At 41.5% G+C, this 23,708-nt stretch overlaps 1 protein-coding gene across 1 annotated transcript in view; it reads left to right on the plus strand.

Moving 5' to 3' along the window:
* ADCY5 (adenylate cyclase 5) overlaps nucleotides 1-23,708 on the plus strand; it is a 213,845-nt gene that overhangs the window by 149,529 nt on the left and 40,608 nt on the right. Inside the window, exons 5-9 of the mRNA XM_014306405.2 lie at nucleotides 7,936-8,047; nucleotides 8,225-8,352; nucleotides 11,904-12,062; nucleotides 12,263-12,404; nucleotides 21,229-21,369. Of these exons, the coding sequence (XP_014161880.1) occupies nucleotides 7,936-8,047; nucleotides 8,225-8,352; nucleotides 11,904-12,062; nucleotides 12,263-12,404; nucleotides 21,229-21,369 (682 nt within the window). The remainder of the gene's footprint in view (nucleotides 1-7,935; nucleotides 8,048-8,224; nucleotides 8,353-11,903; nucleotides 12,063-12,262; nucleotides 12,405-21,228; nucleotides 21,370-23,708) is intronic.

A 23,708-nucleotide genomic window follows, 5' to 3' on the forward strand; every position in this document is an offset into this window, starting at 1 on the left:
GAGTGAAGAAGTCAGGTTAGATTGAAGTGCTGGCAGATTGAAGTGCAGAATCACTGCAGCTTTTTGGTTAAGGAGTACAAAAGCATCGTTGTAAGCCTGAATATCCATGATACCAGAGAAGAACAGACTGAAGGCAGTTTTCACAGCTATGAAGAGCTCATTCTTTCTCCATCAAATACAAAGACCTGAACAATATATAACAGAAAGCATCACAAACCTGATTAGAAGCAATTTCATCTCTATGCCATGTGCCTGAGCCAGGATACACTTGTGAAACTGTTAACTGTGACAAAATACATTTCTCTCTTGCCTTCTCTGACAACCGATGGATTGCTGGCACACAGTCCCTTTGCAACAGGTTTTCTTTTGCTTTAATGCTTAAATTTTTCATTGTTTCTCTTTCCTACCATGCTGATTCTCTAGCTTCAGTCAATTTTGAAAGGTATTGTCTCAAAGAAAAGGCAGGAAGGAGTAGTGCCTTCCTGCCCTGCACAGAATTACAACTGTGCTAGTCCCTTTTTTCAGAATTCTCTTAACTCTGTTGTCCTACTTATTGGTTTACAGCAGGATTTTCATACCAGAGATTGCTCCAAGCTCAGAAAACAGGCTGCTCAAAGGAAAAAGCACACCTGAAGTTTGAAAACCAGAATATGGCTTTTTCTTTCTGTTTTACCTGCAGTTCTGGACTTCAGGCTGTCTGTACTGGTCAGGCAGAGGTGGGTGGGTTTGGGCTTGCTCAGAGCCACAGCAAAGGCACATGGTTGGGGTCAGCACTGTGCATGAGTCCTTCCTGAAAAAGGCCCTATCCTTCAGCTTTGCCTTCTTAAACTTCCTTGGAGATGGAATGGATTTGGCATCTTTTGCATTTACATGGTTTTTTTCCCCTGACCAGAGCAATTGGAAAAAAATTGGCATTCACATCAGTCCTTTCTTAGATGAATGAAAAAGGTCTAAATTTCCTCCTTCTTAATAACACAAAGTCTTGTTTAGAATGGTTGGGTCTCTTTTTACAATTGACAGACAGAAGTATCTAATTCAGCTGGCAATGATGGAGGATTAAAATTTCTTTCAGTCATCTCAAAGCCATCTATAGTGTGTCACACCTATAGTTTGGCTGTTAGCTGCTGCATCTATTTTTATTTGGTTTTGCCTTCCTCAAGTAGCTTTTCTTCCCAAAAGACTATTTATTACTCCTGTTTCCAGTGAAAAATCAATCTGGTTATATATAGTCTGCTGAAATAGGAAAATCTTGTAACTCAGAATGTTTAGAAGGAGAGGATAGCAAGTTTTTCATGTTTAAAATAAAAAAAGGAGTACTGATGTTGCCTAGCTAGAGCTAAGTTCCAGTAACTGGGGATGCTACTCATGCTTGTAAACTGCAAACCTAGGGATATAATGGAAAAACTTTTCTTTGCATGACTGGGGCATTTTTCCCCTTCTGGTTAGTGATTTCAGGATCTAAATTTCTTCCCATTTTCTGTGCCATCAGTGAGGGACAGACCACTGAGGTGAGGAGATGACCATGATGGACAGTATAGTGCCATTTTTCTCAGCAGCCCCTGAGCATCAGCAGGGCCAGAGCCTTTCCATAGGGCATTCCCAGCCCTGCTAATGCAGACAGAGCTGCAGCCACAAATGCGTGTGCTGGAGATGTGTGTCTCCCAGATGAGCCCCTCAGGCAGTTCTGACCTCCTGTAACACTCACCTGAGAGCAAACACAGGAAAATCAAGTCAAAGCAGGGCTCTGCAGTTTGTGTCTTTGCAATGAGCCTGGCTGTCATCATGCAGTGGCTGTGGATGGCAATCTGCACGTTGCCACCAGTGTCTCCCAGAGCCATCTGGTCTCCTGCTTCTTTGCTGGTTTTTGCTGCCACCAGATTCACTTAGTATGGCCTTGGAGAGTGAAGTTCTCATATATGGCATGTGAGTTTCGTTTACGTTTTTGGCAACTTTGAAGAGGGATGGGAGGGAGGTTTTCTGCCTTTTGTTGTAAAGAAAAAGATGAAAAGGCTCACAGTTTTCCAGGGGTTTGGTTTTGTAGAGTTTTTTTTTGTGTATTTCCTCTTACTTTGTGTTTTCCTCTCTCACCAGTACTCCTTTGCTTATCACAACATTTGTGTACATGTGCCTTCTCACCATCTTGAGCAAGTGGGAACCAGCATGAATGATCTCAAGGTGGAACATGGTGCAAGACTGAGTCCTCCTTTCCAAGGGGGAGCTGTGCCAGCTCATGTGTCACAGCAGAGCTAGGGCTCATTTTAAACAATAGGTGATTTCCAGTACTGAATGGATCTTCTCCAAAATGACCATATAAGTTGAAGATAGAGCATGTATCTTTTTGCTGTTGTGTTTGCTTTTTTCCCATGACTGTAGGAAAAGGAAAAAATTTAACCTCTGGTCTGTCTGATGTCCTGCTGTTCTGGAGAACTTTTTTTGCATCGCCAAGGCTGTGTCTTTGGCCTGTCACACAGACATCCCAAGAGAGCAAGGCTGACATGCTGTTGAGACCTGAGATGGTCTAGAAGCAGCTTGCTGGGCTGGTCACTGGGCTGTCATTCAGCACAATGATCTGTGAGGGCCCCTTCACCCTCCCTAGGTGGGCTCTGCTGCCCTTGCTCACATTGGTGCTGCTTTTCCCAGACATGCTGCCGCCTGACCATGGCCATTGTGGCACTGCTGGGATCTTGTCCCCAGCTTGTTCTGGCTTGTCCTTTTGTTGTTGCTGCTGTCAAATTCAGCAGGTAAAGAGCATGATGAGATGTTCTCAGTGTTTCTGGAAGCTGGAATCCTATCCTGTGCACAGGGTAAGTAGAAGACACAGAGGATCTCTGTGCCATCCCATCCTAAGTAGCTAAGAAGGAGAGATTGGGTTTATCTTGATGTCTTGTCTATTCCAGGAACTTCTAGATGATCTTAATACTTCATTTATGCCACTGGAGCTGGAAAATAATTCTGGGCTTGCAGTGCAAGAGGGGAACTGGCTTTTAAAAAGTTGTCCAAGTGCAAAAATTGACTCATTTACCAAAATGCTGAAGAGATACTCCCACCTTGGAGATACTCAAAAGACATCTGACCATGGTCTTGGGTAACCATCTCTAGGTGGCCCGTCTTGGGCAGAGGGTTAAATGAGATGACCTCTGGAGGTTCCTTCCAACTTCACCATTACTGTGGTTCTCTGAAAGCCTGCTTTGGTGGGAAGAGCTTGACCCAGCCTTTCAAGTGAGAGTTTTGTTAGCTTCATCCTGGTCCATCTTTTTTCTTTTTTCTTCCTTGTTCACAGTATGACTCAATGGCATGCAACCCCAATTGCAGTGGATGGTGTTGTAGCACCCTGAGACCCTGTCCTCCCCCATTAGCTTAGTGAGCTCACCGGCAGGGACAGACTGTGTCTATAGTCAGTGGCATTCTTGTTACACCTTTGCTCGTGAACGCTTGCTTCTAGTGAACAATGATTATTTTATCATGGCACATGAACTCTTTCTTCTCTTGTAGGTAGTGTTCATTGTGGTAAAATACCACGGTTCAGATCCAGTCAAAAGCACTTTGCAGTTATTATAAGGCATTAAAGCTCTCTGAGTCTGGGGTTTTGTTCTGTTTCCCATGCAGTGCCTGTGGCGTTTGGTTTCCAGCAACACATGGTGTTTATATTCCTGACTGGCATCACCGTTGTGATGGTGATAGGGTTTGTGTTTCTTGCCTTGCTTGATTTATGTTGTGGCTGGCGTGCATGGCACGCACATGGCTTGAAATAGAACACGGCTGGGTTTTTTTGTTTTTACATTAGAAGCACTCATGATTTAATTTCACATTTTGAATAATCCTGCATTTGCAGGGAAACTTGTGTCATGTCCCTCCTTTAATAACTCTATTAGCTCCAGACATTCAAGTCTGCATTGCAGAATCATTCCCTGTAGATGTGTGTGGTTTTTAAACATCTCATGGTTTCCTGCTTCCCACCTTGTCCTTAGCTCTTCTTACTCCTTATGTTCTTTGCTTTCTGCCAAATCTCTCCCCTTCCTGCACACTTGCAAAAAAGTTCTCTGCCATCTTTTGCCATCTCAAAGATCCTGTGATGCTTCTGCCTCAGGATCACCTGACTTATAGGAGATATTTTTAAAGGGCCTGCAGTGGTAGGACTTGGTGCAGTGGGATGGACCTGAGCTGGTCTCTGGGATGTTGCACTGAGGCTCCTGCTGGTTCCAGAGCTCTTTGTCCAGGTGTATCTTAACTGTTGTGTGAATGCATTACAGACCAAAAAGTGGGAAAGCTGAACTCAGCAGGATTGGGATTTTCTCCTCTTGTCTCTGCATCCTGGCTGTGTTCCCTCCATTTCAGCTCAGTCTGCCTTTGCAGTTCTGTGAGGCACTGTGCACAGAGCACCTAGACATCCTTGCAGTCCACTGTGTCCTGGTGGTTTTGGGAAGAGCCAAGCTCAGGCAGAGCTGGCATTGCCATGGCAGCAGCAGCTGGAGCTGTGAGCCCAGCCTGCCCTGTGCTGCCCTTCAGACATGGTGGAATCCATAGGAACTAGCAGCTATGGGGTGTTCCAGTCCCTGTATCCACCTTTCCTCTTCCTGCCCAGGGTTTGGGTGAGACCAGGCAGGTGTCAGGCTGGTCTCTACGCAGAGGGGAGGATGGCAGGATCTGCCATGAGGATCTTTTCCATCCTTTTTTCCTGTCAGCATCATGAGCCATGCAGGGCAACAGCCACAAAACTGAGCTTGCCTTGTACAGCTATGAAATCTTGAGCCAGTCCTTGCTGGAAATAGGAACTGAAATAGGAGCTTAGGAAAGTATTCACCTCTACCCTAAAACACAATTTGTGGTACTTTTCAACCAAAATAAAACAGAAAGAATTTAGAAAGGCATATAAAATTAATGATAACTCCTCTTTTCTTCCCCGTCTTTCCCAGAAATAAAAAATTTTCTTTATTTTTTGAGGTCATACCCTGGTTACTGCTGGACAAAACCCAATCAGATGGTAAATCTGAAGACAGTGATGGAGTGGAAAATATATCAAGAATTCTGAAACCATTACAACATTTTAATTACATGCTAAACTGGTTTTTCCACAAGCAGTAGCCTCCCAGATGAAGGGACTGGGACTCAGGGCTGATAATAGTTGCTGATCTTCAGGCTGCAGATTGTGTGGTCAATCCCTTCTAATCTGCTCCAGCTAATAGTACTGCTAAACTACTGCCTTACTCATCTCATGATATTTTATAGCTATAATATTTATTTCCTTTCACCTTTTTTTGACCCACTGTCATTTGCTGCGCCATTTGGCACAAGGGAGGCAGTTACCGGCATTGTCCTCCCACCAGCAAGGAAATGCCATGACCTCTGAAGACTGACAAATAGTTGGCATGAGTTGGGCCCTTCATCCCAATCACCAACACCATGGTCCTTTAATAAAATCTTTTCACTGCTAAGGGTAGTCTGACATGGCTGAAGTGTGGAGTAAGGAGTTGAGTAGTGGGAATCTGTGTGTTTAAGGCTGCTAGTCTGGGTAAGATACACTGATAGCATCTGGAGGTGCTTCAGACATCTCACTGTGTGTGTTGTGTGTACAAGCACATAGATATAACAAGCTTCATTCCAAATAACAGCTCTGCCTAAACACAGGGTGAGGATCCTGGGCTGTTCCATGATGGCTGCTGTAAGAAACATCTCTTTTTCTTGTCACTTCTGGGTTGTTGGGTATTTTACAGGGAGCAGGCTGAATGTAAGGGTTACAAGGGCTAATAACAGCAGGAACAGAAGTTCCTCAGTCCCCATTCCTCCCTTGCAGGAGGGGCTGGGGCTGACAAACCTGCCAGGAGTCTCTGCTGCTGGAGCTGCAGTGCTAGCAGGAGTGTGTGGAGGGGGCAGATTGGGCAGAGGAGTAAAATGTGATTTAGTGGCTTTCTGAGTACCTCGCTGAGAGCAGAGGACAGAGGCTTCAGGCTGGGTTCCAGTTGTCAAGGTCTGTTTTCTGGACTCTTGTGTCCTGTTTCTCCAGTTGCTGGGCACAAATGTGCATCTGTCCTCTCCATCTTCAGTTCCCAGCTACCTGCTCTGTCCTCTGCCATCTCACATGCAGTCCTTTCCATACCCTGGTGAGGTTTTCCATTCCCTGCAGCCCATGTGTCCCAGAGAGTGTCTGCTGGTAGCTCAGCAGTGTGGCTGTTGGGTGGCAGAGCAGGTCACACAGCTGGCTGCCTGCAATGCACCCAGGTGCTTGGTTAGCTAACACAAATCTGTGTGCAGAACAGCTCCGTAGGGCTCTGCTGATTGCTTCATTTGTGTGGTTGAAATATTGCCACCATTCCACCTCTAGAAATGTCTGATCCATTTATCTGGAATGATAGTAATGGGGAATGAAAAGAGCAACCTCAGTCATTTATCCACATTTATTAGGCATGAGGAGAAGGCTCAGAGCATCCCTGTGTAGTATTTTCAGATACAGCTGTTGATATCTGAATGTCAGGGCAGCAGCTGATCTTGATTTCTCCTGTTCTAACACAAAACTATTGCAACATGCACACAAGCAGAGTGTGAACATGTTCAAAAATGAGTAATTTGCAATTTGCCCTATGTTGGAAGAGGAAAGTGCTTTCAGCAAGACATATTTGGTTACTGCCACTAGAACTGGAGACATTTCCCATTTGTGCATTACATATTAGCACGTTCTTAAATTGCTTATGAGCAGTACCGACTTGTCTAAGCTTTCATTTGATTTCAAGTGTCTTTCTTTGGGAGGTTTACTTTTATTTGTAAATATGTGGAATCTTGATTTACTTTTGTGTGTTTTCTCAAGTGTTTAAAAATGGCAAAGTATATTTTGATTCAGACATCCCTGCATTCGTCTTGTTTTTCTCTTGTACATTTTAGCATCAGCGTGACTAACAAAGAAGTATTTAATGCAATATGTTTGGTTGGTGATTTATTGGAGTTGAAATGTAGAAGGGAAATATGAAAAGCATGCCAGAATTGAAATGGGCTTCGGGATTTTTGCAAAAAATGCTTGTGAAAATATTTTTGTTGGTTTTGCTTTCTGACTGAAGACATTGCAGGGAATTCCAACTGAAAACATACCTCTGCAATTTGCCTAAAACATGTTAGAGTTTTGCTTTACCAAGAAGAAACAATTCCAAAGTGGTTGTTATTTATACTTTTAATTTCTTTTCCAAGTACATCTTGATGGCAATAATCAACTTCAAAGAACAAATCAACCACTGGATAAATATTCCAATATACAAGTAGAACTCATGAATTTTCTGTTTATATAACTGTGTGTGCCTGTCTACATTTTATCTTGGATCTATATAGATAAAGTCTGCTGCTTGTTTTACTGAATAGTTTTAAATTTGCCATAATGGCTGGGTTTGATTGCAAGTCAGTATTTTCCATGTTGTAATTATCAATGAGACAAAATCTGTGTGCAGTTTAAAAAAAACCCACAACCCACTGTTGTCCTTGCAGCACAACATTAATATTGATTCACTCAAATCAAAGAGTCATTAATAATACTTGTGATTCAAATAATTGTGCTTTCAAAACAGTCCAGACTGCTTTCACAGGGCTTTCCCAGTCCATCCTGGGTGGACCTGTGATGTGATATCCTTATGTCACAGCTGGCCTCAGCTGGCAAGGCCTGCAATTGTCATTTGGCAGCACATTGGTCATTTTGGATCTCAGGATCTTTTGGCCAGAGGGATGTTCTGGGTTCCCACATTTGGGCTTGCAGCCTTACTGGGAGGAGCTCCTGGGTGCTGCAGGCGGGGTAGGGGCTGCACCCTAAGGTGCATTAGAGCTGCTCATCTCCTTGTTGCTGTAGGGCTGGGACACCGCAAATGCCTTCCCATCTTGGACTTCTACATGCAATTTACACTTACACAAATATCAGCAACAAAGTTTGTAACGCTTTTTTTTTCCCCCCTCTCTTTTCCCCAGCATCCTCTTTGCAGACATAGAGGGTTTCACCAGTCTAGCCTCCCAGTGCACTGCTCAGGAGCTGGTCATGACGCTGAATGAGCTCTTTGCCAGATTCGATAAACTTGCAGCTGTAAGTTTTCTATTATAATTTTGTTTCCTCTTGTTTTTATTCTCCTGTTGCAAGAATGACATACTGTGCTGGTTCACTGGATTTCTTAAATATTCACTGCCCTAAAAGGCAAGCTATTGCAAGCATGAATATAAGCTGAATACTTCTTTCTCCTTTATTATTCTTATTTTTTTTAAGGAGAACCACTGTTTACGGATCAAGATCCTGGGTGATTGCTATTACTGTGTGTCTGGGTTGCCAGAAGCAAGAGCTGACCATGCACACTGCTGTGTTGAAATGGGAATGGATATGATAGAGGCCATCTCGTAAGTACCATACTCCCCAGAGAGAAGCTCAAAACAAATGCAAGTAGATTCTCTTTCCTGTTAGCTCTTCTTAATATTAGGAGCAAGGTAACCAAACCAGAGAACGCTGGCCAGCAAAAAGGAAAAACAGCTGGAACAAAAAGCCAAAATGCTGTTAAGGTTTGACAGCAGCAAAACAGACACTTGTGTCCATACAGTCATGTGGATATCAGAGCTCAGCCTCTTGATGGGAAAGGCAAAGGTTACTGTAATTACTGGAAGTCTCATTCCCAAAGGAGGATTCCCGTGGATTGCAGAATTGAGAATTCAGAGGGTTAATAATAACTTTATTAAATTTCAGTTGCTATTCATTTATGTGTCTTTAAACCAGTTTTTTACTCATCTTAAAATTGCTCTGCTAAGGTCTGTCTTGTCTAGTTCAACAAATCCTTCTCTATGTGTCCCTGTGCAAAAAGGGTCAGATTCAAGGCTTTCTTACTTTAGTTAAATTAATTACTGACACAGATTGGTCTTTTTGCTTTATTTCTATTTACTTCCCCATCTGTATTTTTTTCTTTTAAAACAAGTGGTGGGGCTTTGCCTGCTCCTGAGGTCAGACTAGCAACCCTGTTAGTCCAGACAATTCCTGTCTTTAGAAAGTAACAAAGAGGAGACCCGTGTCTAGTTTTATTGCTTGGAGGATTACAGACAGTGTTCAATACTGTTTGCATTGTACGTGTGCTTTCACAGGCCAGTTCTTTCAGAATGCAGGGAAGGAAGATTTATTTGGTCATCTTGAGTGTATGCAAGTTCAGGTGCAAAGTTCAGTCAGTTTTGGATGGTAGCTGAGCAGACCTTGATATCTACACCATCCCTGCTGCACAGACTCTCCTGCTCTTTCCCTTCTCTTTTGTTTTTTATTTTCTGAAAGCATCTTCTGAAGTATTAATGGTACCAACAGAGAAGTAGAAGATCTCTCAGTGTTCTCCACTTATCCTATGCAGTAAATTGATGGAGTTTCCACTTCAGCTTGATAAAATCTAGAGGTACCTCCTTGCTGAGCTTGGTACAGTACATCCTTTACCATTTGAATTTCTGCAAGGACATCAATACACCCCCAGAGTTTTCAACCTTATTTGCATAACAGAAATACATAGGGTGAAAAGCAGTGTTTTCACCCAGGAGACCCCTTTTAAAGGATAGTATGCAACAACATTCCCTTGCTTTGTATACAGTGTACACTGTCAGGACTTTCTACTTTTTCTTTCCTGTTTTTAAACTCCATTGTCTTGCACCAGTCTCCTTTTTGGGTTTGTATGCAATGTGCAAAATAAGAGGAATTGCAAGTAACTAGTTCCTAGGTGCCCTTGAAAGAATGTTTTTTCTTCTATGTGAAATACAATTAAGTAGCAGGTGACAAAGGGTCCTGTCAAACACAAGAAGCAGCAATCCTTGGCCACCAGCCCCACAGAATATTGTCTTCATTGCCCAGTTGTTGGCCTGATGAAATCCAGAGGCCTTCACATGTTGCTGTATAATTCCCCACAAGGCTAAATTACACCAGGAAGTCCAGACTTCATTGATTAGCTGCAACCCACCTTACTGGAATAAACACAGAGCTGAGGTGCACTCAGTGTTTGTTTACAAATAGATCTTCAGCAGTCTTTAAAACTTGTTTCCCACTTGCTGTATAATGAATGCATTTAACAATCTTATCTCTTAATAAGTCTGGAAGGTGATTCTCTTCTCACTACCCCTGCTCTCCCTCTTCCCCCCTCCTCCCCTAAGGATGAAGATAAGAGGTTTCACAATTAAGGTAACCAATCGCTACTGAACATTTGATTGCAGGTAACAAATAACTACTGAACATTTGATTGCAGACTTCACCAGCACTGGGCCCTCCCTGTAGGCCGATTTCATCTGTGTCTAATAACAGCAGAGAGTGTTACCCCAAATAGGAAAGACTTCATGAAAATTGTATTCGCTGTACCACTGGTATAAATGAGCTGAAAAAAAGGAAGTTGACAAAGGATATTTCATTTATCCAATGAATAACCAAACTTATTTGTTTGCTGCAAAGTCTGGACAAAGTCACCTGGTCATCAATGAATCTACTGAGAAAAGTTCCCTGGTCTTGTGTCAGTAACATGGCTTGGCAGGGGTGCAGGAGGGGTTGTAGCACCCAGTGGAGGGAGGAACTGCAGCTCTGTTGTTTCTATCAGGTTTATGGGTGCAGCTACATTTTTAATACTCCAGCTCCTTTTTCTTTCTCGAGTGTTGTGATTGGAGCTTCTTCAGTTCATAAGCCTGTAACACCTTGCCCATATCAGCTTCCTTTACCTGCTAGACAATCTCTGCTGCTTGTTAATAAAAATAATGACTGTCACTTCAGTGAGGAGATAGTGAAACATAAGATAGGGATCATAAAGAGAAAGGAACTCAAAGAGGATAGGAGCTGTTTCAACAAGAAGTCATCTTGGACACTGTTTTAAGGGACATATTGCACTGTTAGGAGTGGAGTCCAGAACTGGTCTATCTTTATTCATGAAATTCCATTAATAACTAAAGTATAAATATTAGGACTGTGTTGATGTTAAGAAGTTGGGAGGACTTACCTATCCAGATGATGTTATCTAGAAAGGACTGGATGAACCTGAAAACTGAAGAGACTGAAATCTGATAGGTTTAAAGTACTTCCTTGTGCAAGGAACTTACTACTCAGAGGAAGGGACAGTGGTATGTGATGGAGATGAATTGGCCTGTGAAGCATGGACATTCTGGGAATGATGTGATTGGCAATAATGAGAAGCAGAGTTGTTCTGAAGGCCTCATCAAGGCTTTTCCCTACCCACACTCCTAAATATATTTCTCATGTGAACAGCTCTTGAAGTTAACTTTTGCCCTGAAGGGGAAAACTCACAAAGTATTCCAGCAGTCTTTTTGGGAGTAAGCAGAGCATCCAAAACCTCATTACATTCAGAACTTGAGTATTTGTAGCTGCCTGTTTGGAATGACTGCAATAGATGTGGTTCTTTGGTTTTGCTGCTGTAAGGCCTGTTCAAGCTTTCCAGCTTCAGTGGGGTATTTCACACACATATCATATTTCATCTGTGGAAGAGTTGATGCTTGGTGCCATACAGACAAATTAAGATCTCTGAAATCATTTCCTTTTCCTCTTTGCAACATGCTGTTACTCTTAATGAGGCTGAGTGCTGGCAGGTTATGTCCAGCTTTGGTATGGAAATTAGAGACCAGCACTTTAATCCTTTTACTGCCCCAGAGATAATTTTTTTATGAGTTCTCAACTTGGTCCTGAGTTCAGTGTACATGGATTTACTCCAAGAGCTCGACGTTCTAATTAGGGCCCTTCTTGGCCAGCCTGGCCATCCAAGAGCAGTACAGTTCGTCCAGTTTTGTTCTGCTGTCCTGTTGATGTGGATGAGCTGTGCCATGTGTATCATGAATAATTTTTGGATCATGATGCATTTTTGTGTTCTGGGTGCAAGTTTGTGCTGCTGACTGCAGCCATTCTGTTGTTGGTAATGACCCTTCTCGCCCCTGTCTCTTCTCAGGCTGGTCCGTGAGGTGACGGGCGTGAATGTCAACATGAGGGTCGGTATCCACAGTGGCAGAGTTCACTGCGGGGTCCTGGGCCTCAGGAAGTGGCAGTTTGATGTGTGGTCCAACGATGTCACCTTAGCCAACCACATGGAAGCAGGGGGCAAAGCTGGGTAAGTTGCTTCATCCAAGCTGTTGTGTTTATCCATTAAACTCCCACACTAAATGTGTAAGAGTGGTGGCACGGCTAAATCAATTGGGGTTCATTGCTTGTTTGTTCCAGTTCATGGAACCCATCCCTGGCAGGATCTGGTGTTTTAGGTGATCGCTTTTCAGAGCCTACAAAACCTGCTTGTCTTTTGTCTCATTGCAGGCGCATCCACATAACAAAGGCAACCCTGAACTATCTCAATGGAGACTACGAGGTGGAGCTGGGCTTCGGAGGGGAGCGCAACGCTTACCTGAAAGAGCACAGCATTGAGACCTTCCTGATTGTGAGGTGCAGCCAGAAGAGGGTAAGGCCAAACAAACTAATGCAGGTTTAGGTACCTTTCATAACTTGATGTCTCTGAGGCACCAAAGTAGACCCTTTGTAGATGAGACGTTTGACATTCAGTGACAAAATTTCCTGTTTCTCTCTCCTCTTCCTGAACTTTCATGTGCACAGGAGGGAATAGCCACCATCTACAAAGGTGTCTGCATTGAGCTCTTTCTAATTCTTTCAAAGAAATTGTCCTCAGTTGTTTTCAAAATCATGTTGAAAAATGTTGTTAGTATAGATATGTATTTTCTAGAAGTACTTAAAGGCATAGATTAAAACCACAGAGATCTTTTCTCTGTCAGATTACAGAGGTGGTTTTGTCTGCCTCCTCACCAGATGAATGAACATGAAGATTAGAGCAGTTCCTATCATTGCTTTTCAGCCTCTCTTTCTGAAGATGAGAAAAACTGGTCCACTGTAATGATCAGTCATTATTGTGACAGTAAGATGAGATCATACCAACTGTGACATGGGTCAGGCTGCACAAAATAAGGCTGTGAGGGCATTACTGACTTGAACTTGAATCGAGTCAAACTCAAGTGGACGTCAGCCAATAAATCTTTTTGTGACACTGCCAATAGCAAATTATCACTAATCTGTATTCTTTTTAAAAATGGTAAAAATACTAGAAAAGGACCTTTTTTATCTAGTTGAGCATAGCCAATAATACGTCTCTTAGTAATTTCGCCACTGTAGCCCCTACTTTGCTATTCACAGTATGGGCAAGCATATACAGATTGGCCTGAATTGAAAATAATTTAATATATTTCTGAATCTAAAATCAAGTAAACCTTCCCATATCTGTAAATATGACTGCTATGGGATTGAGTGAATTAGTGTTTGTGACATGTTGCAACAGCACGGTTGATTTGAATAACCAACACCTGTACAGAAAGACTTTGCTACCATTGCCTCATTTCCTGAGAGAATGGAAGTCTCAAATCTCCTTAATAGATATTGTGTAAAAAACCTCCAAGAAAATCCCTTATCATCTGCTAAAAAGAGAAGCTGATGTTTTGGTCTCTCTCTGCTCATAAAGTAAATCTCATTAACAATGTCAATCTTCAAAAGAGGATTAGAACTTGCAATGCAAGATTATTGTTCCTGAGCATCACTACCTGTCAGTGAGCCAGCTGATGTTTTAGGTATCTAAGTCACTTCCTCTTTGCTGGGCAGATTTAAGAATATAAGCCAAAATACCCCTGTGGTCAGACCCCATCTCCTGGAGTGGGGAGCCTATACTGACTCTTAAATCAGGCAGTCACCAGGTTGTCTGCATGTTCTTATGGAGAACAAAAAGTTTCTCAGGAGAGAAGATGAAGACATAAGCATTTCAGAGTTCTTGGCACCTACCTTCATTTCTGAACACGGGATATATTTTGAGTAGGAGATTGGACAGAGACTCATAAGAGATGTGGATTCCATTCCAGACGTAGGTTTTGAGGAACTTGCATCTTTATGCCTGGATTTGCCATAGGAAAATGAAATGGGCCATTCTTTCACTGCTTTATATGTATTTATTGCAGCTCTGTTACCTAGCGTAGCCCTTAGCTGAAGTCTCTGAGCACTACTGTAATGCTGCTATAACATGCTGCATCCCAGAGTAGCTAAAAATTGGGACATTTGGATGACTTAAGTAATTATTGGGCTAAACTGAGACATTAAAAAGCAGCTATGCAGTGTCATGTGTATTAGGTGTTTGGAGTTTGAGGAGTTTCTGGTTTGCCCATACTGCTGCAACTTTTGTGCTCCCATAGCTGTTTTTTATCTCTTTGTGAATAGTTTCATAGAATCATAGGAAGCTTTGACCTTAAGGCTTGAAGAAAGGACCTTAAAGATTATCTTGTCCCAATCCCCTGTCATGGCAAGGACACCTCCATTAGTCCAGGTTGCTCAAAGCTCCATCCAGCCTGGCCTTGGACACTTCCAGGCACGGGACATTTCTCTTGACAACCTGTTCCAGTGTTTGAAGTTCTCTCCCTGTTCAAAAACTCATTTTCACATAACATGAAGATCAGAAGTGAGAAAAGCTTTTGCCTATTGTCAGTTCAGTCAGTCTTGAACTTTTTGCCTGATGGCAAAGTTCTGGTACTTTACTTTTTCCTTTCATTTCTGCTTGATTTTAATGACTTCTTGTGATGTATTTAGCCAGGTTTTCAGTTCATTCTGTTCCAGTAATGGCCATAAAATGTTCACCTGGCTTAGTGAAGAGTTGCTATGAGTTGTGTCTGGGTTCCTGCTGTCCTTGTACATAAGGCTTGGCATTAGTATTGACCTGAGAGCAGATCCAAGTAACTGCCTGAGCTGTTCCTTAGTTCACATGGCAGAATTATCTGGATAACTCATATCATCAGTCCCACAGCCATCAAAACCCAGCAATACCATGACTTTTGATAAATAGATAAAATGTAAGGGTATGTGTTCCCTACCCTTTCTTCTTACTGCTGCCATGGGGAGCCACAACTTTGAATTTTGTGTCTTTTTTATTTGTTTAACTTTTTCATTGTGTTAATGCCATTTCTTGGGCACAAAGTGGGAGGAACATCTATCTAATATTTTTGTTCCAAGAACTGAAAATAGCTTCTTCTTTGAAATTTTTTTTTTGTTTTTTCCTTTTAAAAAGTGCTATTAACTGGAATATAGTCAGTGTGGTTTTAGGAGGGGAAAAAAGCTAGATTCTTCTCCCTCAGTTTTTAATAATATTGCTAGACCTGAAAATGTAGTCCTTGTTTTCTGTCTGATACACAGAAGAGTTTCTTTCTATTAAAAGATTTTCTATTAAAACAAAATGCAAAGTTTTTAAGTACAGTCTTTTCAGATTTTTTTCTCCTCATCTTTACCTCCAGATCTGCTTTCACCCTTCTGTTTGCCCTGTCCTGTGATTCTGCTGCCCTCATGGGTGAGCACTTGCCTGAAAAGATTAAATTAGCAGGTTCTGCCATAAAGGTCTGTTGAATCTTTTGCTGCGGTCTGTTTGCTCCCATTAGTGCTAACACTGGGCTGCTCTAAAACCCGGATTGCTCTGGTTGTCTGCTGTCTGTCAGCAATTGTATCCCCTCTCCTTCTCCTTTTTTCCCCTGAGGCAGACTCTTCTAATGTTTTCACACAACAAATACGAGACGAGCACATCTCTCATATTTTCTTGCTCCTCAGAGGAAACCTTTACCTTTTGCAAAGTTGGATTATCTCAGTGTCTTCTGTTTATTCTGTGATGAACTAATGTGATTCCTGATAATGAAATGAATTTTCTGTCTGTGATCTCTAAGGGAATGATGCATTTTATACACTATTAGTCCTCAAATGTTGGGTGCTAATACTCCTTTTCTTCATATTTATCAAATACACCTCTGTTTCTCCCATTAGCCAAATCTGTCATTGCTCACTTGCTGCCAGGTGAGATAAGAAAAAAAAACTTAATGAAATCTGCCCTAAGAGTAGTAACTGAGAAACTCTGCTAGTAACTTCCATCCAGACTAATATTTCCTTGTTCAACACTGTCTCTTGCCATTTCACTAGAAACAAGCTCTTTTCCCAGCTTCATATTCCCCATCTGTCTTAGCCCTTACTCTCCAACACAGCACTCTGTCAAAGGCTCTATGCAAGAAACAAAGCCAGTGAGAGCTACTGCATTTTTTTCTCTTTAGAAAAACTTGGATTCAAGGCTGTTAATCCAAACCCAGCATTTGCTGCTCTACGAGCTCTGTGTCATGATCACTGACTAAATAGCTATTAAAAATATCTGTTACCAGAACTGACATGGAAGTTGGCAGTTTTCCACAGATCTGGAATGGAGGTTGTCTTTCTGACTTCAGCACATCACACTTCAAGTTTTGCTTCCAGACATGGTTTTGTGGGACTTGGCAGTGCTGTATTTAATGATCTTAAATGCAACCTAAATGATTCTATAATTCAATGTTTCCCATTTATAACCTTGTGCTTATAAGCCTTCTTCCCTTTTGCCTCCACTGAGGCAGTAGTGATTACCTGGAAAAAACCAATCTGCTCCTTCTGTTCTACAGTAATGAAGAATTGTAAGTTTCTGTTATCCCCATATGGTATAGGGTGATTTATACAGGTTAACTTTGATTCTCATCCAGTAAATTTCACAATCATTTGGATATGTGTTTCTAATGGACTGAACACATTAGCATGGTAGAAATACAGGAATTCTCCAAGGACATCTTTGCCTTTCTTCCTTACTGGCTTCATTCTTTACCCGAAAGTCTGTATTTCTAGATAAAGGGCAATTTATCAGCTAGAATTACTAAAACCGTTGCCCACATTTTAGTGATTCTCAAACTTAACCCCTAGGCATTGCAATGGCCTGCAGAGCAATGTCTTTACCCTTCTACAGAGTGGTTTTGTTTTATCCATGTTTTTTAGCTTACCCTGCAGACTGTAGCATTCATATCGCATAGGTCTGGTCCTCCACCTTCACAACTTTTGTATCTGCCCTTCTGAATCTTATTCAAAGCATTTGTCCCAGTCATTATTGCTATCTTATCACTTCCCTGATATTCTTACAGTACTCCATTTACTTACTCCTAGTTCTTGTGCTGCCCAAGTTTCTGGTGTCTGTACAGGAGCATGTCACTTTGAGGTTGTTGCTCACTTTCTGCTCTTCTCTGCGATAAGGTGGTGCTCTAATTTGCAGAACCATCGCAACTCCTCTTCCCAGCACTTCAAAGCGTTACTCTGAAAAGTGTGTGTTTGAAGGAGTGGGAAACAGAGCTTAAGGGGAATAAGATTTTAACAGCACATAGTTTTGCAGCTAGTTTTATCATCCTCAACATTGTCAGAAATCTAGGGGAATGGTTTGCTTTGGACACAAGTAGGAACAAAATGTGCCTGAGCAATACTGCTGACCAAACACACTGTGCTGAGTGCACAAAGTCTGCAAAGAGAAAAATGTTTATTTTTTCTAATGTCTTACAATTGATTACACTTGGGTGTTTCTTTTAACAATAGCAGGTACACACCAGTTTCAGAAAGGATTGTTGATGGTGGCCTTAAAACAGCTCAAGAAAACTTTGGCTGTAACTCCTAGAAAAACAATTCTCATTCTTTTCTAAATAGCGCCCTGGAATTCCGTCCAGCTGAAGAAACAAAATGGTCCTTTAAATGTTGAGCATGTGACTCTCCTAAAACACAATCAATCTAATGTGATGATTCCTCAATTTAACACATTTAATCAGAGCTCAGCACGGTTCCACTTATGTAGATTTATGAAGGCAGTGGTTTGGAGCATGTAACACTACCAGAAACATCATGCACATGTCAGAAGAACTTCAAGAAAATCTAAATAATATGTAGCTAAATCTGATATGGCTGATCCATAATCAGATTTCACTGCTGCACTGATAGTGATCAATATGTTGGAAAATCCTATTACACACACACTAAAGAAATAACAGGCATTCTTGATTCAATTGATAAGTACAAGAAAACCCCAGCTCTTTCTGCAGTTTTGCTGTAACATTACTGTAGCTCAGTGTGTGGGAACTGGTGGTGGGAACACAATAAAACCCCTGGGAATCAGATTTACAGTCTCTTTGTGAGTCCAGATTTGAAAAGTTCCCACAACAGCTTTCTGGAGTTTAGCCACCTAAAATCTGAAAAACTCATTGCGGTCAGAAACTTTTGCACCTTCTTTTGTTGGTAGTACCTGTAATGAGTAGGACTGAAAGGTATCATCCCTTCTCGTTCTTTATTCTTCTTTTCCAGTCTTGTTATGCTTTAGACAGCTTTGTGTGCAAGTTGTCCTTATGCTGTCACTTAGCCAGGAAGAAACAGAGGAGGCATCCTCATAAATTTCCACAGAGGAGCTGTGACCCATCTAATGCTTCATTTTTAGAGTTTGTTATTTTCATCACCCACTAACAAGTGATTTTGCAGAAAATAAATTATCTCAAGTTTTTAAAACAACAGGTTTGATTTTTTCTTTAATAAGTGTTGATGTTAGCAGCAAAGTCCTGTTATTCAACGTGACCTCGTAGCACATTATGTAATGTGGAGAAGCAGAAGTGCACTGTGCTTGTATATATGTATTTTAATCTGATTGGAAATATTGCTGAAACATTGTCCACAATCCAGTGGAAACTTCCTACAAGAGGTGGGGGGGGAAATACTGCCAGAGTTCAAGAAGCCATGGAAAATTTATGGCACCTGACCTCATGGTTAGAAACAATCTCAGAATTACATGTTTACCCATTTTCCTGCTCTTACCTCAATCCAGATGTGTCAATGAATATGTCTGAGGTCATTAATTTCCTTCAAATTCATCAAGCAGTGCTCCAGACCCACTAGCACTTGCAGCAGGTATGAGGATCACTCATGGGCTGAGAGGGGCAGTATGTCTTCATGGACTTTGGCATTGAGGCTTTTCTCAAATTCTAACCAAATTTACTAACTCATGGGGCAAAAACCTGCTGTATATCAGTTTTATCATCTGTTGATGTAAAGGCATTTGTAAAGTAACCAAATAGTTTTGCTTTTGATCCCCAGACTAGTTTCAACGTCTGGGATTTTTTATTCCATTTGGTTGAAAACCCTCCCCTTAGTTGGAATAAAATGGATTGACAGTGTTACTTCTGTTATTGAAAAGCAGTATCTATTTGCTTGGAGATAATGAAACTGTATTTCCTACCAATTTTCTGGTATCACATCATAAAAGAAAGAAGCATAACTATGAAAAAGATTGCATAACTGAAAAAAGCCACAAGAAAGTATTACAAATGATGGCAAAGAGTATAAAGAGCAGCAAGTCTTAAAAAACAAAACCTCAAACCAACTCAAATCTGAACATCAAGATTTCATCATATTAATGTATTTTTAGAAACATTTAAAAGATGTCTCTCCTGGAGGTTATCCAGTGGCTCTGTCATGGTTGCTCATGTGAAACTCAGCTGGTGCCAAGTGCTGGAATTTTCAGGCTTTGCAGATGAGCCAGTGGTGGGTTCTCAGTGGGGAAGAGATGATGTGGGAGACACTTGCTGTCCTGGGGGCATCCCTGTGGGAGCACCTATGGTTCTCCTGACATTATCCTGCTCCTTGTGGTTTCCTTGTGACCCTGCACCTGTCATCCTGGCTGGGTGAGGCTCTTTGCTGGCACCCTGAGCTGCAGCACCACTGCTGCTCACTGTCACGGGGCCAGCTGGCTGTGGGGCACAGGGCTCTGTCACAGGTGGCCCCGTGTCCCCAGCCCGTGGCCATGGAGCGGCAGCCCCACGTGCTCTGCAATGTTGGGTGCCTGTGTGCTGAGCTGTGGTCTCCAGGGAAATGTTGTCATTGTAGCTGTCTCTTCCTTGCAAGGAGAGAGAAGATGATTTCCCATGCTTGTCAGTCAGGCAGCTTTCTCCAGCACTGAATTTCAGCAAGCCTTTTTAAATTTCTTTTTAAAAACCCTAATTTAAGGCAGCACAGCACTTGACATTTAACTCTGTGGTTACCATGGAGATAACACCAGGTATTTTGCAAACTCCTGAAAGGTACAAGTTACACTGAATAATGGGGAATCAAAATAAATAGATATGGAACGCAGACTCCAGGCAAGAAAAGCAGCGGACCTACTTGTATTGTCAAATAACACTTGAACCAAAACTCTAGGGTTGAAAGCAAGAGAGGCTTTCTTTTAAAATAACTCATTGGTCTGGAAATCTAAAATTAACTATTAAGTCTGTTTTCTTCTCTAACGTCATTGACACAGCAATTCTCTTGAAAAAGTTTAATCTCTCAAGTAACAACAATCCATACCTTCTGAATTTTCAATCTCTCCAGAGTTTGTCTGTTTTAAGCAAGAATATAGTAATTGCCACCCTTCTGAGTCAGTACAGGTCAATTACACAATCCTCCCTGAGCCAGTGCAGCCCCTGCTAGGGGGACTTCTGTCCACAGAACACAGGTTTCCTTGTGGAAACCTGCCTGTCTTTTTGGCTAGGTACTATATTCAAAATAAGGAACTAATCTGCCTGTTGTTGTGCCTAGTTACATGTTGCACTTCTGTGCTCTTGAAACTGGCACTGAGCTGGAATGAAACCTGTCTGACAGATCCTGTGCTAACCTCACAGTGAGCTCCCGTTGCAGCCAAGAGGCAAAGCCTTGATAACAAAATCAAAGGCTCTGTCCAAACTTAGGAGAATTAGTGTCAGTGTCAAATTGGAAGGTAGCATTAGAGTCGGGAAGACCATTTTGTCACACTCTGCAATTGCATTACCCTTAACATGAGCACAGTTGTTTGCAAGATTTACATGCTTTCCTTGGCATGTCTGGGAATATGCTCTTGCAAGTGTGGAAAATTATTTGCTTGTACTTATGGAGAAAGGTGTCCTGTATTCCCATAGCTTCAAGGAGCTTCAAGGCTCCTATTCTTCAACCAAATCACTCTGTCTGTTGTTTCTCTTCTAGATGTAACTGTTCTTTGGCTTTTTGAGGACCCTCTGTGTAGTATCTCATTTTGGAGCTGCAATTTTCTATCTGAAATTATTAAGTTTTATTCAATTTGCTAATAAAGAAAATAGATGTCTCTATTTTTGAATGCTCGCCATGTTTACACAGGTTATGGTGGCTGTTCAGAACAAGTAAAGGAATAAAATTATGGGCACCATTTAGAGTAAAGTGTTCTAAAAATAAGAGAAAGCAATGGTGGCTGTGGCTGCTTCTGATCAGCAACTGCTTCATAGAGTTCAAGGTGCCAAGCCAGCTTTTGGAGCAAGAGATCAGAAGTGAGAGATGCTTGGAGAATGAGTGCTGTGTAAATGTTTGAAGATGTATCATGCATTTCTCTGTGCTTTGTATTCCAGAAAGACGAGAAAGCCACAATAGCCAAGATGAACCGGCAGCGCGCCAACTCCATCAGCCATAACCCGCCTCACTGGGGTGTTGACCGGCCCTTCTACAACCACCTGGGAGGCCACCAGGTCTCCAAGGAGATGAAGAGAATGGTAATGCCTTGCTCTGTGGACATTAATTCATTTTCTTTTTAATAGGGTGTTAGATATCCCTCCCGCTTTGTCTGAAGGTTTTTACAGCCCCCGAGGGCGTTTTCCAAATGGGGGTGGAAAATTCTTCTCTGACTCCAGAAATAACAATGATCGGTACATCTGGAGGTGAGTGATTGTGAGATGAGGCACAAGGTTGTTGGGGAGGGGAAGGGAGGCTGAATGGCTCAAAGAAGGATCTTTTGTCTGACTTGTCCCACATTCTGAGCACTCATCCAGGCCGTGTGAGAAGATGTGATTATCTGCAAAAACTGCTCCATAACCCAGGCATTCAAGAGGCATCTGACTGACATTTCTGTTAGCTCAGTTCCTGCAGAGGGTTCTGGCATTGTCACAGCCAGGTGCTGTTCTCCTCTTCTCTCTGTGTGCTCCTGGGGCCCCAGGGATGTCACTGCCATGTTTAATCCTGGAGAACACATCCTCAAGTACATGGATTAATTGGCCTAAGGTAGCAGGCATCTTAATTTCTTTCTTGTACCTTTCACAGTCTTTCTAAATTAAAATGAACAAGAGCTAATTACCAATTCAGTTGCACTGAGAGGACTTTTATGGCTTATTTTACATAAAAGGTGTAGATGATATCTTTGTTCTCTGCAATAAAGATTAAGAAGATAGCTTATATTATAGAGGCTATTTTTAATAATAATAGAAATATTTAGCACCTCTGTAATTGCATGCATAATCAGATTGTTCTGTAACCTTATTTATGCTGTTTTGACCCTTCATGCACAGTCAAAAATGTCTATTTGTTACTCACTTTGTTGTCTATAGTCAAAGTTCTGCTCCAGATCACCAAAGCCTTTAAGTATTTTGAAAAATATATGAACATGAGATTCAATTCCATAGTTTAAAAATTTGGTCATAGCTTTAAGAAACTGCATATGGTATCTTTTAAAGGGAAATGCTGGCACGTTTATTAGTAGTTGGTGCTAATATTATTCAATCTTAATATTATTTTACAGTGCTAAACCAAATTTCTCAGTAATAGTAATGTTTCTTTAATTTCTCAGATCTCCAAATGAGGGCTTCTGACATGAGCATACAGATCAGTGGAACTGTGCATTTTTTTATGTGGGCTTTTCAATAGGGTGTGCTCAATAGGCATGACATTATTAGAAAAGACTAATCACACTAGCACATAATTATAATTATAAGTTTCTTTGAATAGCTTTTAAGGAGTTCTTGAAGCCTCCTGTTCAGAAACAAGGTGTATGCATGCCAAATGGCATTATGCTTCTTGGTGTTAATTACAGTTTGCCGTGTCTAGCTGGTTGTTCAGTTGGAAAAACATAATTATTTATTGAAATACCAAGCTGAGTCCTAAAAACTTCACTGCCCCTCACTTGTAGGAGGAAAGACTTACTTTTTTTTTTTCCTTATCTTGAGCCTTTCCCTGTAATGCTATTTACCTTCCTGAAAATTCAGCAGCTCAGAAAGTCCCTTCTACTCAATCTACCTCTTGTATTAAGCTCTCTTTTGAGAAGCTGATGTTGCATGCATCAGGCTGTTTCTTGAAAACCAACTGAAACCTGATTCAGATGTATTATTTTCAGCTAGACTTTTTGTTGTTCATATGGACTGTTTTTTAAAACCTGTTTTTTACAGATTTACAGATCTGTTACATTTGAGATGCATTAGTGAAAATGCAAACATCCTCCCCATGGCCTCCCATTTTAATATCTGCTACATGGACATTTTAGTGATTAGAACACAGGAGCAATTTCTCCATCTCCTATCTCAACTCTGTGTAAACTTCTAATTTAAATATGCATTTTTTGTACCACCCAGCTTTGCACAGTGCTTTGTCATCTGTAACACTGTGTTACATGTATGCTGTGTGTGCTTAATGCATGCAGAGTGCATGCTGGCTGCAAACTGCCTGCTTAGAAATACAAAATGCAGGGAGATAGAAGGGGAGCAGAGCTACAGAAGCTTTTATCAGTGCTCCTCTGGGATGACATGTCATTAATCTTGGTAAGCAACACCAGCTCTCAAACCTCCTGAAAATGTGCTCTTTGTTCCACATCACCCACCAGACCTTTTGCATGTTGTTATATATAGTCTTTCTTCTTGGAAGCTGTGAACATGTAAGGTTGGATTAGTCAAAGTATTATGCCAAAGGTGGGCAGTGCAACATTGCCTTTCTCTTCAAGACCTGGAGCTCCTTAGCTCTGTAATTTCAAAACAGGTATTTATAAGGGTAATTGTGAGACAGTCCTCAGGCAGGAGCCAGGTAATATTGCAGTGATGTGCAGCTCCATTGTATTAATGTGTAGATATAT

The sequence above is a fragment of the Geospiza fortis genome, unplaced genomic scaffold, assembly GCF_000277835.1.
Source record: "Geospiza fortis unplaced genomic scaffold, GeoFor_1.0 scaffold112, whole genome shotgun sequence".
Classification (NCBI taxonomy): Eukaryota; Metazoa; Chordata; class Aves; order Passeriformes; family Thraupidae; genus Geospiza; species Geospiza fortis.